General features: G+C 47.7%; 1 protein-coding gene across 2 annotated transcripts in view; it reads left to right on the plus strand.

The window, feature by feature from the left end:
• GLS (glutaminase) overlaps positions 1 to 16,580 on the plus strand; it is a 380,288-nt gene that overhangs the window by 89,469 nt on the left and 274,239 nt on the right. For both annotated transcript variants that reach the window (XM_083153555.1, XM_083153554.1), the window contains exon 3: positions 4,173 to 4,294. In XM_083153555.1, the coding sequence (XP_083009681.1) occupies positions 4,173 to 4,294 (122 nt within the window). The remainder of the gene's footprint in view (positions 1 to 4,172; positions 4,295 to 16,580) is intronic.

Here is a 16,580-nt window from a genome sequence, read left to right on the forward strand (position 1 = left end):
CACATTATGGTATGATACACGGGTCTATGCACAAGTTCCCTGATATAATTATCTACTAGTTGACTTGAAACTCATTTCATATGTATGTGATGACTAGAGACAGGATTATATGCATTTGCATATGTATTTGCATATTGTGCCCATTCTCACTGGTTATTGCATATTTTACCTAAAATCTAGTGATGGTGCTTATTTTAGGCCCGCCCCCATTCCACCCGCGAATCACAGCACTGCTTTGCCCTGCTGCTGCTGGCCAGGTAGTGGTAGATTTTGCAGGCTAGACCCATATGCGGTGTGGGGGACCTTGGATGTACACTACGTCTGACATTGCTCTAGGCTGCCAATCCATTTTAATGACGTCACGAAGCTCCTGAACCTTTGCCTGCCCCTTGCCTTCGACTTTGCACCGAGAGAGAGACTTCTGCAGGATAAGAGGCGGGCAGAAGGGTTGTGACATCACGCAGTGCGGAGGAAATAACGGGTCACAGTGAGTGTGCGTCGCAGGGAGGAATCCTTCCACTGCGCCACCCTCACATGCTATGTTGACATTTGATCCATCAGCAATGGAGATGAGGTTCCATGTAGTTAATGCCAGAAGAGCCTAGGATGCTGCAGTCTGCTGTAACATTCATAAAGAAAAAAAAATCCTGTGTACAGCACTAGACATCTGCAGATGCTGTGGGCCTATTTTTGAGGTTTATTTGCAACTAATTTTATGCTGATTTTTAAATAGATAAGTTAAAAAACATTTTTTTGTTATTTAATGTAGCATATTTTAACACTTTTTTTATGCATATTTGCTTGCATATTTCAAGCTTTTTATGTTGCATATAATCCTGTCTCTAGTGATGACACTGGTTGTAGTGGTGTTGTGGTGACAGCAGACTCTAGTCCTTAATATGATTCTTTTTATTTATTTTTCTGTGTATTTGAAAACTTTTCTAAACAAATACTTATCTTACAATGTACTATTGTTATGATATACTCTTATTTGAAAAAAACTTGTTACCCAGAATGTTTATCGGCATATGTGCACATTATGTTTATATTGTCTTGACTTATGATACTTCAATAAAATAAAAAATAAAAAGCTTCTAAAAGACCCCTGCCTTTCAGTAATACCCCTTTTACACTGCTGCAAAACCCCGGGCCTTCGGCAGGTCAGATCCGAGTCAGCGCCGGTGTAAATGGGACACGCCGTTCCCCTTTACATGGGACTCCTACCCAGGTCCTGACCTGGGTAGAACACGGCTAGGACCTGGATAGAGGGCAGTGTAAATGGGTACGCCGGGTCATCTGACCCGGCTTTCATTTACATCAATGGAGGACGTACAACCTGCGGACCGCAGCACCTGCAGTTTGGAAGGGGGGAGGTGCACAGACAGCCTGCGCTGCTGTCTGCTATACTCTGCAGACGGCAGCGAGGCAGATTAACTTAGTGCCGGGCTTGCCCCCAGCGCGACGGTCTGGGTCCCGGTGGCGGCGATCGTCACTTGGAGATGATGTCATCTTCAAGCGGCGGCTCAGGAACCGCCTGCGTCGGGAGGAGGGGGTGGGCACTGGTGTAAAAGGGACCAAACATCAGGTCGCACCCGGCTTGAAGCTGGGTCCAAAAACCGTGTTTTGGTATAAAAGGGGTATTACATTTACTATATTACCACTTTGATCAAGATGTATCTGTAAAATAAATAAATGTTATCCATTCACAGCTGAGTTATTTTAACATCCTATTTGGGAACATAAATATGACCTAATCAAAACCATTTTATAATTATAAAGGATTGAAATGAAATGTTTGATTTTAAAGTAGTGTAGTATAATGTAATTATCAGGTGTAATATAATCAGAAAATGAACTTGTCAGCAGCATACTGTAGCTAATTTTTGCGCAGTAAATTGTAAACACAATAACAAGTGGTATGCGATCATTAGTTTGACGTTGTCTAGGTCAAAAGTCAATGGGTCGATCACTATTGTTTGCCACGGTGAAAAGGTCAACATGAGTATTTCATGATTTTTTTTCTTAAAAAAAATAATAATAAATTGTTCGTACTTTACCATTCCAGCAGAAATGCACCGTGCCTGTAGGATGATAAGACGCGGTACACTAATACATCATGTTCCGTTTCCATATAAATATTTTGCTTGTTTAATGACCTTGTTGACCTAATGCACGTTTATTTTTATTTTTTTATGGGTCAACCTTCTGCCTGTCAACCAATAATGTTTTTCCTATTGACTACCAACCTAATCACTGTCAACCTAATGATCCACAGCCATAACAAACTTCCAGAATGGTCTGTGTAAAGCACCACACACACTAGAAGATATTGTGAGTGATTTCACTCTGAAAGGGCCTTCTGAGCAATACAGTATCTTTCACATATCGTCTAGTGTATACACTCAATATCGTTACCTATGCACGATCCCGCATGGTACAGTAGCTGTCTGCTGAATATGCAGATCAATTTGGCTTTATAGCCATTGACCTGCATGTTAAGCAGGTCCTGCTGATGTCACTGAACGACAACCTGTAGTGTGTATGGGGCATTATAAAGGTGTCTTCGTTAGATGTTGTGTTGTGCTCTGTAAAACTTTCAAGACCATCTCACACCCAAATGTTTCTGGTGCCCAAACCAGATGGATCGATTTTTCTAGACTATTTGCTCCTCAAGGCTTCTTCCAAAGAGCTTGTTTTACGACATCCTGGTAACTCTGGCTCTGATTCAACACAGATGGATGATCAATGTGACAAAGTCACAGTTGGCTCCTGCCCAAAAGATTCAGTTCTTGGATAACCATTAATCATAGAAACAGTTCTTCAGAAGGTGTTTCTTCCTTTGGATAAGGTGTATGCCATTCAGGCTTTAGTCAACCAGTACAATTGAAAACAAAGTTGGAAACAAACCCGTGCCCCAAGACTGCAGCAAGAAAATACCAAATGGGATTACCACTCCCAAACAAATGACAGATAATGGAAAGAAGTAGTGCGGTCTTATTCTACCACAAGATAATTAAAGAATCATTCTGACTGGGCTCTCCATATCTGTGTCTCCCCATATATGCACCTATGAGAACGGACCTTAGGGGAAGCACATACAGATCCGAAGGAATTTGGTTTTATTTTATCTTGTGGTAGAATAATACAGTGCTTTTGAATTTACCTACTTGTTTCCATTTTAGTCCACCATTTACTGCATCCCTGATGGGTTTCAATTCATCTCTACATTAATTTGCTATGGATGGTAATTCCAGGCTTCAGCCCTGGACAGGTGAAGCCTGGAGGTGGACCCCTTTTATTGGGTGTCCCCACTCCCCCAAGTACCCCATCCAAGGCTGATCTGCCACGATTGTCATGTTTTGCCGGGGTGACCTTATACATAAAATTTAATTTAATAAAATAGATGATGAGCGCTAAAAGAATAGGTAAAATAATAGTACAGAGTAAAAGCTTAGAAAAAAACACCTGAAAAAAAAAATGGTTAAATGAATGTAAACAGCTCTTTTAAAAGTTGCTTTAGAGTCCGTGGGGGCTGCTATGCTAACCCTACCTCTAGACCCGGGGAGCGGGTGGGAGAGTGATGTCTTTGCGGCTGGTTGTTGAAAGCCGCTGGACTCTTCTCCGTCTCCCGGGTGACGTCACCAAGTGCCGTAGTCGGCGGCGGGTGCCGATTAAGCTTGAATAGACCGGAGCTTGCTGGGATCCAGCTGTCCAGCTGTTCCTTCAGCTTCCTCTGAGCTGGGCAAACAGGGCTTAGGAGATAGGTGAACAGCAGGAAAGGGGAACTAAGCTCAGTGCTGATCTCAGATGATCAGAAGCCCCTCATGCCTCGCACACAGCCCAGGCTGCACCTCTGGGGCAGCAGATACCGCACCAAACTCACACAAGTTTCCTTCACGCAAATGGGGGCAGGGACGGGAGCTGGGCAGCGGCTGATCCCTCTCAGGAGCGGTGCACTCTCCCTGTAATTTGTATAAAATTTAATTTACTAGAATAAACCATAAGAGTTTGGATTAATATTGGTTTCTCATGGAGGCTTGAAGGTTGTATATATTTTTTTCCAGCTTTACAAATAGAAATATTGGCAAGAATCTGTATGCAACTAACCATTTGTTCACATTTGTATTATTGCAGCAAGAAATTACATGATCTGGATTGTCTTGTCTTTGCAGGCATTAAAGTCTACTGGACTGCGAACATCTGATCCCAGACTGAAAGAATGCATGGATATGCTAAGACTGTCTCTTCAAACTACTTCTGATGGAGTGATGCTTGACAAAGATCTCTTCAAAAAGTAAATGTTATTTTTGCTTTTTAAAATTATTCCAGTATGGGAGAAATTTTGGTTATATGCTACTTTAGTTACATGTTCAGCTTTATTATTGATTATTATCTAGCAAATGAGATTTGGGTTATCGCAGGGTTTCTTACCTGTAAATTGTCACCAACAAGAGTTACATTTTATTTGTGGTATGTCATCATCTTTGGCAACAGTTTTTTTTATATATCAAGTTATAAAAAAGAAAATAAGCTATATAATAATGTGTAGTAAATAATTTTCTAACCAGTAGTATCAATGAAAATAGTGCACTTTCTGCACTGAAGTACTTCTTTTTTCCCTATCCGGTGAAATAACTATTGTTTAGAAGTGACAGTGTAGTGTTTTCCATGCAACTAATAATAATTACTTGACCTTTAACCATTTGAGTGTCAACATCTCTGTGAGAGATGTGCAAATATCTGCTAAAAATCAAATGAGATATATATATATATATATATATATATATTTTTTTTTTTTAAATGAACATTAGCACAATCTAAGGATTCAATGATACCAACAGTGAGACAATTTACATAGAAAAAAATCTAAATAAAAATAAAGGTCCTTTTAGAAAATATTTAAAAAGGAGTATTTTCCTTTAAAATTAGGTGTAAAAGAGTAACTTATCTAATGGAGGAGTCAGCAGACAGTCTGATGCTTTTCATCTCTTCGACTTCATCAAGGTCTAACAAGATACACCTCTTTGTCCTCATTCTTCTGCGTCTGCTTAAATTTCTTAAAGGCCAACTTTTTTGCTTTCACAATACTTGCTACTTCTTTTGCAAACCACAATGGCTTTCTTTTTCTTGTGTTTTTCTTAATTCTTTTGACACAAAGTTCTGTTGCTTTTAGAATTGCACTTTTTAATTTTTCCCACTTATCCTGCACTCCTTCCAAGTTCCTCCACTCTGCCAAATAATCCCTTACAGAGTTTCCCATCTCTACAAAATCAGCCTTCCTAAAATCTAACACCTTTGTTTTTGTGTGCGATGAGTCAGTCTCTGTCTTTATTTTGAACCATACTGCTTGATGGTCACTGGATCCCAGATTTTCACCCACATTTATGTCCGATATTCTGTCACCATTTGTAAGTATTAAGTCTAATATTGCGTCCTTACGAGTGGGCTCCCTCACCAATTGCTGGAGGGATGCTCCTTGCAAGGAATTCAGCATGTACCTACTTCTGGTGGAACTTGCAACAGGCAGCTCCCAGTTTACATCAGGTAGATTAAAGTCTCCCATGATTATCACCTCTCCTTTTAATGCCATTTTATTGATGTACTGCAATAGGCTCTTGTCTAGTTCCTCTTCCTGACCTGGTGGTCTGTAGATCACCCCTATACGAAGAATCGCCTTCTCCCCTGTTTCTATGGTCACCCAAAGGGCCTCCGTTTTTTCTTCTTCAATACTTTGTATTAAGGTAGTCTTTATATATTTTTTCACATATATTGCAACCCCTCCTCCCCTCCTTTCACATATATTGCAACCCCTCCTCCAATTTGGTGGCCCGCTGCACTCGCCACTCTATAAAATCAACTCCACGCCGATGTGGATAGTGGGGGTATGGACAGGTCAGGAGGACGCGTACTGCGTCCCATCGCTGGCCTCGCTACGCTTTGGGCTGACGTGGATAGTGGAGGTGTGCTAAATAGCATTGCATCTCGAAACGTATGCAAAACCTATGCAAATGGTATGCATATACCACATTCAATTTGCATCCTATTTGCATAAGATCCGCTGGGAAGTACCGCCGTGAAACTACACAAGTACCAATGCTTTTTATGTGAAATAATAATTTCTCTTTCGTCCAGTCCGGTGACACAGCTCCACGATGGGATGTAGTAGGGTCCGCCAGGAGCCAGGCACCTATGCTTTAATTCTTTGGGAGCAGGCTCCTCCCTCTGCATCCCATAATGCTTCAGTTTTAGGTGTCCACAGGAGCGGGTGCAATGCTGAGTGGCTGCGTTGCTCAGCAGACTCTGCTTTTGGGCGCCGTGTCCTCAGTGCTGCTCAGGTGCGTCCCCTCCCGTAAAGGGACAGCTTTGGGACGTCCCACTGTCCCAGTGACCACCATTGGTATGATAGAAAAAAGGGGATTTTGGTCCTACCTGTAAAATCCTTTTTTCTGAATCCATGGTGGACACTGGGCGCCCACCCTAACGCACTAATCTGCAATGAGAGGTTGTATATGTTACTCTCTGGAACCTTACATTTCCACGGTAGCTAGGTTTCCTTTTTTCTTTTCTCTTCCTCTTCCTGTTCCTTGCGGATAAGCTGTTGAACAAACTGAAGCCTGTAGGGGGCGTGGAGGAGGAGGAGCCTGGGCTGCACAAAAAAACATTGTCAATATTCTTGGTGCCTGTAGCTGAAGCTCCACCCACACCCCACTGTCCCAGTGTCCACCATGGATTCAGAAAAAAGGATTTTACAGGTAGGACCAAAATCCCCTTATAATTGAATAGTTGTGCAAGGAGAAGGGAGAGAAGGAATTTCTTAATGGACAGATCACTTTCACCGTCTGGGGTGTGGATTGTATTGTCGACCCGACTTAGGTCGACAGTCATTAGGTTGACAGGCAACAAGGTCACCAGGGTTCTAGGTCGACATGGATGAAGGTCGACACGATCGACATGGTTTTAGGTCGACTAATGCGTTAGGTCGACAGGTCGCGAGGTCGACATAGTTTTTTCACTGTTTTTTGCCCTGAATGTCGACACAGTCAACATTGACACACTTTGAAGTCAACTGCAGCCCCTCGCATCGCTCTCTTTGCTTGCAATGCTTTGGGCATGGTGCCTTGCTGCGCTCGGCACACTATTTTATTCTCCCACCGCGCCCTAGAGGATGGTAGGGCATGAAATACCGCCTGTCGGCTCAAAAAAATAGTGAAAAAAACCATGTCGACATCGTGACCTGTTGACCTACCGCATTAGTCGACCTAGAACCCTGTTGACCTTCTTGCCTGTCAACATGATGACTGTCGACCTAATGACTGTCGACCTAAGTCGGGTCGACCATACGACCGTATCCCATCTCCACATGCTAACTGTAGCAGTATACAACAAGTAACAACAGCCTGCATAGAAGGTGGTCAAAGACGGGCAACTGACTCTCTTCACATTAAGCACTCAACTCACAACCCGGTATCAGGGAATCGTACAGATGGAGCGCCTCTCAATTTTGCCGCCAGCTTGCCTTGGCGGAGGTTCTGGCGCTCCGATTTTCTTCTTGTGCTGCCGTCCGCCAAGGGGCATTGGCGCACGCCATGCAATACAATCTGCCACCACTGGGTGGCTAATGCTCCATCTGTCAGCAGCGCTGACAATTTCGCTGCTGCGGCATCACTGCAGCAGCGTCCCGGCGCCCTTGGAAGTACTTCCGCCCAGCGGGGACAGGATGATTGACAGGTCCGCCCGGCCGTGGCACGTCACTTCCGCCCAGCCGGGGGACACTGTCAGTGAGCGGGCCGCGTCGCCCGGAGGTTGTCTAGCAACCAGAGGATGCCGGGCGGGGCGCGCCCAGGCAGCTATTGTTAATAAGTGAATTGCGGGGGCTGTTCTGGCGGCGGTGGCTGATTGGCCAGCGCATCCCTTTTATGGGATCTGGCCCAGCTCAGCCCCGCCGGTGATATTGTTCTCTGCAGAGGGTCTTCTGAACTCTGCTGTTCCAGTCCGCCTTGCCCCAGTTGCTTTCTTAGCTGTGTTGCAACCGTGCACCAACTTCGGTGCTGTTGCCACCATCCAGCCGTGGTCCAGCTGCCATCTAGCTGCAGTCGTTCTCCAGTACTGGTCCGGATCCATCTTGGTCAGCGATATCCCCATCTGGTCCTGCCAAGTCACCCAGGGCGTGCACGTTACCATCTTGTGCTGCCGGTGGTCCGGTCTGGTTACGTAAGTGCTCCAGTGGAGCCCGATTCCTTATCTTTTATTTTTGCGGGCAAGCTGCCCATCGTCCTTAGGTATTGCTATTTTCACTAACGTCCTTGATGGGATACTGGGAATGGTCTTAAGACATTGGGTATTAGAGGGTATCCGCAGGAGACAGGCACATCTATAACTTTGAAGCTGGGTGTACTGGCTCCTCCCCTCTGATTCCCCTCCCAGGAACCAGTTTAGAAAAATGTGCCCTCAGGAGAGGATGCACACTGCTGGAGCTCCAGAGAGTTTGTCTTCAGTTTATTTTCTTTTATTATTTTGGGGTTACTGTGTTGGACTTCACAGTATCCCTGCTTCGTGGGAGTCAGTTGAGGAGGGTTCAGCTGCAGGCCTCTTAAGGTACCGAGCTGTCCCTGCTGCAGGACCACTGTCCTGAGAGGGTTTTTGTACTCACGGGCATTGCGCTGCAGTGATACTCACCCCCAGCATGCCGCACACTCCTGACACAGTCCGAAGACGTCTGTGGTGAGTAGAAACCGGGGTCCCCACAGTGGGGTACCTCGGCTCATTGTGCGGCAAGATGGCGGCGGCGGCAGACGCGGTACCCTGCACAGGGGCTGCGCAGACCCCCTGTCACAAACTGGCTGCGGGTGACAGTCCCTGGGCTACCAGGGCAGATCCCACTATAAAACGCTGTTCAGTGTAAGGGCGCCATTAAAACTGACAGCCAGCGCCAGTATAAAGATCAGTGAAGCCCCTGCGCCATCACAGGGGGGCGGGGCTTCAGCGGAGCGAGGCCAGAGCTCTGAGCGCGCATACACTACTTCCTGCTTCTCCCTGGGCGCCATTACTGTCTCCAGATACACTCCTCAGCGGTGAGGTGTTGGACAGAGGAAATCTGCAGAAAACAGCAAGTGTATTTAGCGCTAAGATCGCTTAATTGATCACACTGTTCTGTGTTTATGCGTGTTACCAACTCCTAAATAGGAGTTAAGGTTGTACAGGGTGTGCTGGTCTCCTCAGTGTAATCTGAGCGCTCCCCCACGTGCTTGTTAAGCTACACACTTCCAGTGATAGAGCTCACACATATATAGCTGCTATACACTGCACATTGAACATAGATATATATTTATTTCATTGTGATTGTGGTGTGTTTGTGGAAGAAAGGTTACTTATTCCTTCAACATGGTGAGGAAGTTAACCTGTCTCATTTGCAGCAGCAAGTTTGTGCCTAAGTCCACCTCACAGATTACTTGTGAGGAATGCATGTCCACTCAAACGAGTGGGGCAGGGGTTCCACCCCAGATCAGTGGTACTCCTCAATCAGACTCACAGGAGCCTGAGTGGGCGGCAGGCATTAAAACCATGCTGCATGCAGTGTCAACACAATTGGCTGCAAATACAATGCAGACCAAACAGGTGCAGCAGGACTTAACAGTTCTAGCCGCACGGGTGGATAATATCAATACCACCACGGGCCAGTCACGGAAGCGGGCTGCGACCGCCATGTTGCCTGATTCAGATGATGATCTGCAGGCGGGTGACGACACAGATGATAATGTGGACGACGGGGCTCTGATCCCTGATTCACAGTCATCTCTTAGAGGCCCAGAACCTCTTATTACAGCAATAAGAGAAGTATTAGACCTTCCCTTAGCAGACATGCAGGAAGGCGACCCGTTTTTTGGGTCTCAAAGGAAACAGCAAATTGTTTATCCTGAGCAAGTTGACCTCGATGAGACGTTTAAGGAGGCTTGGAAACAACCTGAAAAACGTTTCCAACTTTCTAAAAGGTTTAAGTCCAACTTTCCCTTTGATCCCGCCACTAGAGCGGTGTGGGAAGAGCCTCCGGTTGTGGATGCATCAGTGTCCAGACTGTCCAAAAAGGTGGTTCTCCCCGTTCCAGGGGCAGCAACACTAAAGGATAGTACAGACAAAAAACTGGATACTACCCTTAAGTCCATGTACACAGCGAGTGGGGCGTCTCAGAGACCTGTCCTCGCCAGTTGTTGGATGGCAAAGTCCATTTATACATGGGCTTCTCAAATCCAGGAAGGCATGCTGGCCGATATGTCAATGGCGCAGGTCGGAGAAAGACTTCGCCATATCCAGGATACTGCAAAGATCCTGTGTGACACTCAAAAGGAGCTTGGAGCTATAAATGCTCGCTCTTCCGCAATGGCGGTTTCAGGCCGCAGGGCCCTCTGGTTAAGACAGTGGGTAGCTGATCCAGAGTCCAAACGTAGTGTGGAAAGTTTGCCTTTTAAGGGAGAAAAGTTATTTGGTAGCGAACTTGACGACCTTATATCCAAGGCTACAGCCGGCAAGTCGACTTTTCTGCCGACGGCTTCCACTCACGCTAAACGTTCCTTTCAGGGCCATGCGTCCCAGTCCTTTCAGGCTTCCCAGTCCTTTCGGCCTTCCAGGCCCAGGCAGAGGGCGAGAGGCTCCAGCTCGGCCGCCAGAGGGGGCCGTGGCAGGTTCAGGAAGCCCGCCAGCACAGGATCTCAGGATCGTGCCGCTAATGCCTCCGCTTCTAAGCCGGCAGCATGACTCGGGTTCCGACCCTGGAGTCACTTGCGAGGTGGGGGGTCGCCTGTCAGCTTTCAGCCAAGTATGGTCAGTCTCTCACCTGGATTCCTGGGTGAGAGATCTTATTACCAACGGCTACAGGTTGGAATTCGAAAAACCTCCCCCTCACAGGTTCTTCAAATCAGGTCTGCCGGCCCTACAGGCAGATCGAGTGAACCTGCAGCAGGCAATACAACGCCTACTGACGTCACAGGTTATCACACCTGTCCCATTGGAGGAACAAGGAAGGGGTTACTACTCCAATCTGTTCCTCGTGCCGAAGCCGGACGGCTCGGTACGCCCCATTTTAAATTTAAAGTCTCTAAACCCTTTCTTAAGGGTTTACAAATTCAAGATGGAGTCCCTCCGGGCAGTAATAGCAAGCCTGGAGGAGGGAGAGTTCTTAGCATCGCTGGATGTGAAGGACGCCTACCTCCACATACCAATTTGGGGTCCACACCAGGCTTTCCTGAGGTTTGCGGTAAAAGATCTGCACTTTCAGTTCAGAGCGCTGCCATTCGGCCTGTCATCAGCGCCGCGTGTGTTCACGAAGGTGATGGCAGAGATGATGGTACTACTCAGGAGGTCGGGTGTCAACATTATCCCCTACCTGGACGACTTGCTGATCAAAGCAAGGTCGGAGCGGGTCCTGCTGCAGGATATAGCAAAAACCAGGCAGGTTTTATCCGAGCATGGGTGGATCCTAAATATCCCCAAGTCCTTCCTGACGCCGTCGCGTCGTATCCTCTTTCTAGGAATGTTCCTAGATACAGAGTTGAAGCGGATTTTCCTCCCTCGGGAGAAGATGGAAGCCATACAATCCCTGGTGATGGTGATTTTGGCAAAGCCTCAGGTGTCGGTTCACCAATGCATCCAGCTATTGGGCAGGATGGTAGCCACCTTCGAGGCCATTCAGTTCGGACGCTTTCACACCAGGGTGTTCCAACTGGATCTGTTGGCAAAATGGTCGGGCTCCCATCTCCTGATGTACAAGAGGATTTCTCTGTCACATCAGTCCCGGCAGTCCCTTCTATGGTGGACCCAGGAGTCAAACCTGCTTGCGGGTCGGAGATTTGGCATCCAGGATTGGGTGCGACTCACAACAGATGCGAGTCTGCAAGGATGGGGTGCTGTGACCATGGACAGAACCTTTCAAGGTCAGTGGACTCGGTGGGAAGCGAGACTCCACATCAATATACTGGAGCTGAGAGCTGTATACTATGCAGTGTTACAAGCCCAGGATCTCCTCCAAGGTCGGGCGCTCCAGATACAGTCCGACAATGCCACAACTGTGGCCTACATAAATCGCCAGGGAGGCACGAAAAGCAGGACTTGCATGAAGGAAGCTTCCAAGATCCTGGCTTGGGCGGAATTGTACGTGGTGGCTCTGTCGGCCATCTTTATCCCGGGTGTGGACAATTGGGAGGCGGACTTTCTGAGCCGTCACGCCCTCCACCCCGGGGAATGGAGCCTGAACTCACAGGTGTTTGCAGCAATTGTGGACCGTTGGGGCCAGCCATCGATAGATCTGATGGCATCCCGGTTAAACCACAAGGTCCCCATGTATTGCACAAGGACCAGGGATCCCTGCGCAGTGGCAATAGACGCCCTGACAATTCCATGGGTGTTTCCCTTGGTGTACCTGTTTCCACCCATACCACTGCTGACAAGAGTTCTAAAAAGGGTTCGAAGTCAGGGAGTGGAAGCCATTCTTGTGGCTCCGGACTGGCCAAGAAGGGCTTGGTTCTCGGACCTACAGAGCCTGCTGATCGAGGATCCTTGGCCTCTGCCTCTAAGGAGAGATCTTCTCACACAGGGCCCTTGCGTCTTCCAAGATTTAGGGCGGCTACGTTTGTCGGCGTGGAGGCTGAGCGGAAAATCTTAGCTCAGAAGGGTCTGCATTCATCAGTTATCACCACGATGATTCAGGCCAGAAAGCCGGTGACAAACACGCACTACTACAAGATCTGGAGAAAGTACGTGGGTTGGTGTGAGGAACAGAAGGTTCCCCCTGCAAAATTCAACCTGAATAGGTTGTTGTGCTTCTTACAAGCGGGATTGGATTTGGGTCTTCGTCTGGGCTCACTAAAAGTACAGATTTCGGCCCTGTCCATATTCTTCCAAAGAAAATTGGCTGTCATCCCGGAAGTACAGACCTTCCTTCAGGGAGTGCTTCACATCCAGCCTCCCTTTGTACCTCCTACACCTCCTTGGAGTTTGGACGTTGTTCTAAACTTCCTTCAATCCTCCTGGTTTGAACCATTGGAGTCAATTGAGTTGAGGTATATCACCTGGAAGGCAGTGGTCCTTTTGGCCCTAGCCTCGGCTAGGAGAGTGTCTGAATTGGGAGCCCTTTCCTGTAAAAGTCCTTATCTGATTTTCCACTCAGATAGAGCGGAGTTGAGAACAAACCCGCGTTTTCTTCCCAAGGTGATTTCTTCCTTTCACCTAAATCAGCCAATTGTGGTCCCGTCTGCATCTGGTTCGCCGGATATTCCGGTATCCCTGGATGTGGTGCGTGTCTTGCGTGTGTATGTCCAGAGGACGTTAAGAATCAGGAAGACAGATTGTCTATTTATTCTGTATGACGCACAAAAGAAGGGACACCCTGCATCTAAGCAGTCCATTGCTAGATGGATTAGGACTACAATCCAACAAGCCTATGTGACGGCAGGTTTTAAAGGCTCATTCCACCAGATCGGTGGGCGCATCCTGGGCGGCTGCTCGGGGTGTGTCAGCTCTGCAACTCTGTAGAGCTGCTACATGGTCGGGGCAACACACCTTTGTAAAATTTTACAAGTTTGATGCCTTGGCCCAAGAAGATACCCAGTTTGGGCAGGCAGTACTGCAGCAGTCTCCGCACGTACCCTCCCTTTCTGGAAGCTTTGGGACATCCCCAATGTCTTAAGACCATTCCCAGTATCCCATCAAGGACGTTAGTGAAAATAGGAATTTAATACCTACCGGTAATTCCTTTTCACGTAGTCCTTATGGGATACTGGGCGCCCGCCCCGTGCGGGGGTCTGGCTGCAGCTTATTCTGCTGTTTAAGTTCAGAAGTTCACCTTATGGTCTTCTGGTTCAAAGGTCTAGTTCAGTGACCTTGTTAAAGAAAATCCACCCAGTTGGTGGTATTATAGTTGTTTATTGTTTTGTATGAATGCGGGTGTGCTGGCATAAATCTCACCACACTATTCACACTTATGTTTACATAGGTGACATATATGTTATTCCTCTCATATGTACATTCTCCTTCGGGCACAGTTTTTCCATTAACTGGTTCCTGGGAGGGGAATCAGAGGGGAGGAGCCAGTACACCCAGCTTCAAAGTTATAGATGTGCCTGTCTCCTGCGGATACCCTCTAATACCCAATGTCTTAAGACCATTCCCAGTATCCCATAAGGACTACGTGAAAAGGAATTACCGGTAGGTATTAAATTCCTATTTTCCTAGTCCAGCTCTCCGTGATTCGGAGAGGCTCACTGTTGTGGGCTCACGCCTGTTTTGGGGTACCGTTATTGTAAGTGTACCATTTTTAGTTTTGGCGTGTTTTGTTTGGTGGCACCCCGTTATTATTTTCTTTGGTATCTGTGACTTGGCCACGCTCCTCATCCTTGGCCTGGTGCCGTTAGTTAGGGTGTTTTGTCCAGGTAGGCCCTTTTAGTAAGATCCTCCTTTTGGTCCAGTCCCTGACGGTCGCCGTGTGTTTGTCCCAACATAAAACCTGGTTGCATCGAGGTTGGAGCGGGCTTAACTCGCTCCTTCGAACGAGGCGATTAAAGGAGAAGGCTAGTACTCTGCAGCCTGTGGTCACCTGCCCGGGACGGCCAACAGAGTTAGCGTAGGGCCTCGCCGTGGCCGTTCTAAACAGCGGTCCCAACACTATCATTGCTTACACCCACGCACGTTACATTATCACCGGCCCAAAACAGATTATATAAATCTTGTTTATTTAATATACCTGTTTAGTCCGTGGGTGTTGGTGGTTGTGCAGAGTCCTCATTATGAATACTACCTCTCCTCGGTTAGACACCCAGGTTGCGTGTTTAACGCAAATGGTGCAGGAATTGTCACTCCGGGTAACTAATCAGGATAGAGTGTCTCGTTCTCCCCCGGTAATGACACCTGAACTGAAAATGAACATGCCCGACCGGTTTTCGAGTAATAGAAAGGAGTTTTTTAACTTTAGAGAAAGTTGTAAGTTGTACTTTCGGCTCCGACCAAAGTCTCTTCTGGGTCAGGGTCCCAAAGGGTGAGTTTGGTTATCTCTTGGTTGCAGGGGGACCCACAGACGTGGGCTTTTGGCTTACCCTCTGATAGTCCTGTGTTGGCCTCTGTGGATAATTTCTCCTTCATCCACTAGGTGTCACTGGAGTTACACTGGGGAATAGAAGGCGACCACAGGGAGCATGGGCACTTTAAAATAATTAATCAGTGTGACCAACTCCTCCCCTTCTACTTCCCCTCCCAGGCAGTCTTAGATCGTGCCCAAAAGGGAGCAGGTCACATTTGGCTCATCTCCTGGGCTTTTTGTAATTAGGGCATAAAGCAGCAAGTTTTGTCCTTGAGGACAGGCAGATAGTTGCTGCTACTATCTGCCTGCGACGTGGGAGCCTGCCGGAGGGAGCCGGCTGCTGCTTAAGGGTTTGCGCCCGGCTCCCTGGCTGACAGAGACCACCGTCTCTGGAGCTGTAACGGGCGCCGCTCACACGCAGCGTGCACCCGATCCTCCCCCAGCCCCACCGCCGACGGCATGGCCGCAGCACTGTGAGTATTACCCTGCCTTCCTATTAGAGGAAGGTCAGGGACACAAACGGCGGTGCAGCAGAGGGTTTTTTAAACCTGGCGCCATTATGGGTGACGGAGCTGCCAGGCGGGGGGCGGAGTTACCGCGCGGTACTTCCCAGCAGGCCTTGGCATACCCCAGCGTTCCTGCAAGTCGCGGCGGCCATCTTGGACATTTGGCGCCGTTTGAACACGCTGCTGGAGGCTCCACAGTTGCGCTGCAGATCTATCCTGACTGCAGTTGGGCGATTCCTGTCCCCTGGTGACCGTCCTGCTGAACGCTCTATCCGGTCTGTGAGTTACAGTGGGGATTAGAGCTAGGTGGAGACAGTTTGGGCTGTGTCTCAAATTTAGAGCTATAGCGCTCCTAGGTATATGCCATAGCGCTGTACAAAGCTCTGTGACAGCTCTTTTACTTTCACTGTCTCTCCCTTCCAGCATATATATTGCTGCCTATCCTATACCTACTATCTGTGATCAGTCTGGTAGTGTGTGGTGATTGCTGGGTGTTCTGTTGAACCATGGCAGGGGGTAGCTCCAAGAGGGTTACTTGCAAGAAGTGTGCTGTTAAATTTACACCTTCTAAGGAGGGAGACTCTGTATGTGATAAATGCGCTGCTTTACCCCCAGCTCCAGAGTCCCCCGTTCATACCCCTGTTTGGGCATCACAATTAGCTGATGTGATGTCTCATTTAGCTTGCGAGCTCTCTGCAGCTCAAAAGGACAGAGAAACTTCCAGAACTCAACAGGCTTCCTTGACTTCTGCTGTGCAGAGCTTAACAAAGGCCTTGACACCAGCAGAGGGCGCCATTGCTTCATCTTCTAGGCAAAATCCCCCTACCTTACTCAGGAAAAGGGCATTACAGCCCTCTGGGGATTCTGGGGAGTATGATGATATGCCTGATCTGGAGGAGGGCGAATTTGCCCTTCCAGATAATTATGATGATGATGATGATGATGTGGAACCTGAGGCTCAGGCGTTAGTTACGCAAGAGCCGGCCCCAGCCACTCCAGGTCTGGAGGACCTT

Source organism: Crinia signifera, chromosome 7, assembly GCF_055691185.1.
Source record: "Crinia signifera chromosome 7, ASM5569118v1, whole genome shotgun sequence".
Taxonomy (NCBI): Eukaryota; Metazoa; Chordata; class Amphibia; order Anura; family Myobatrachidae; genus Crinia; species Crinia signifera.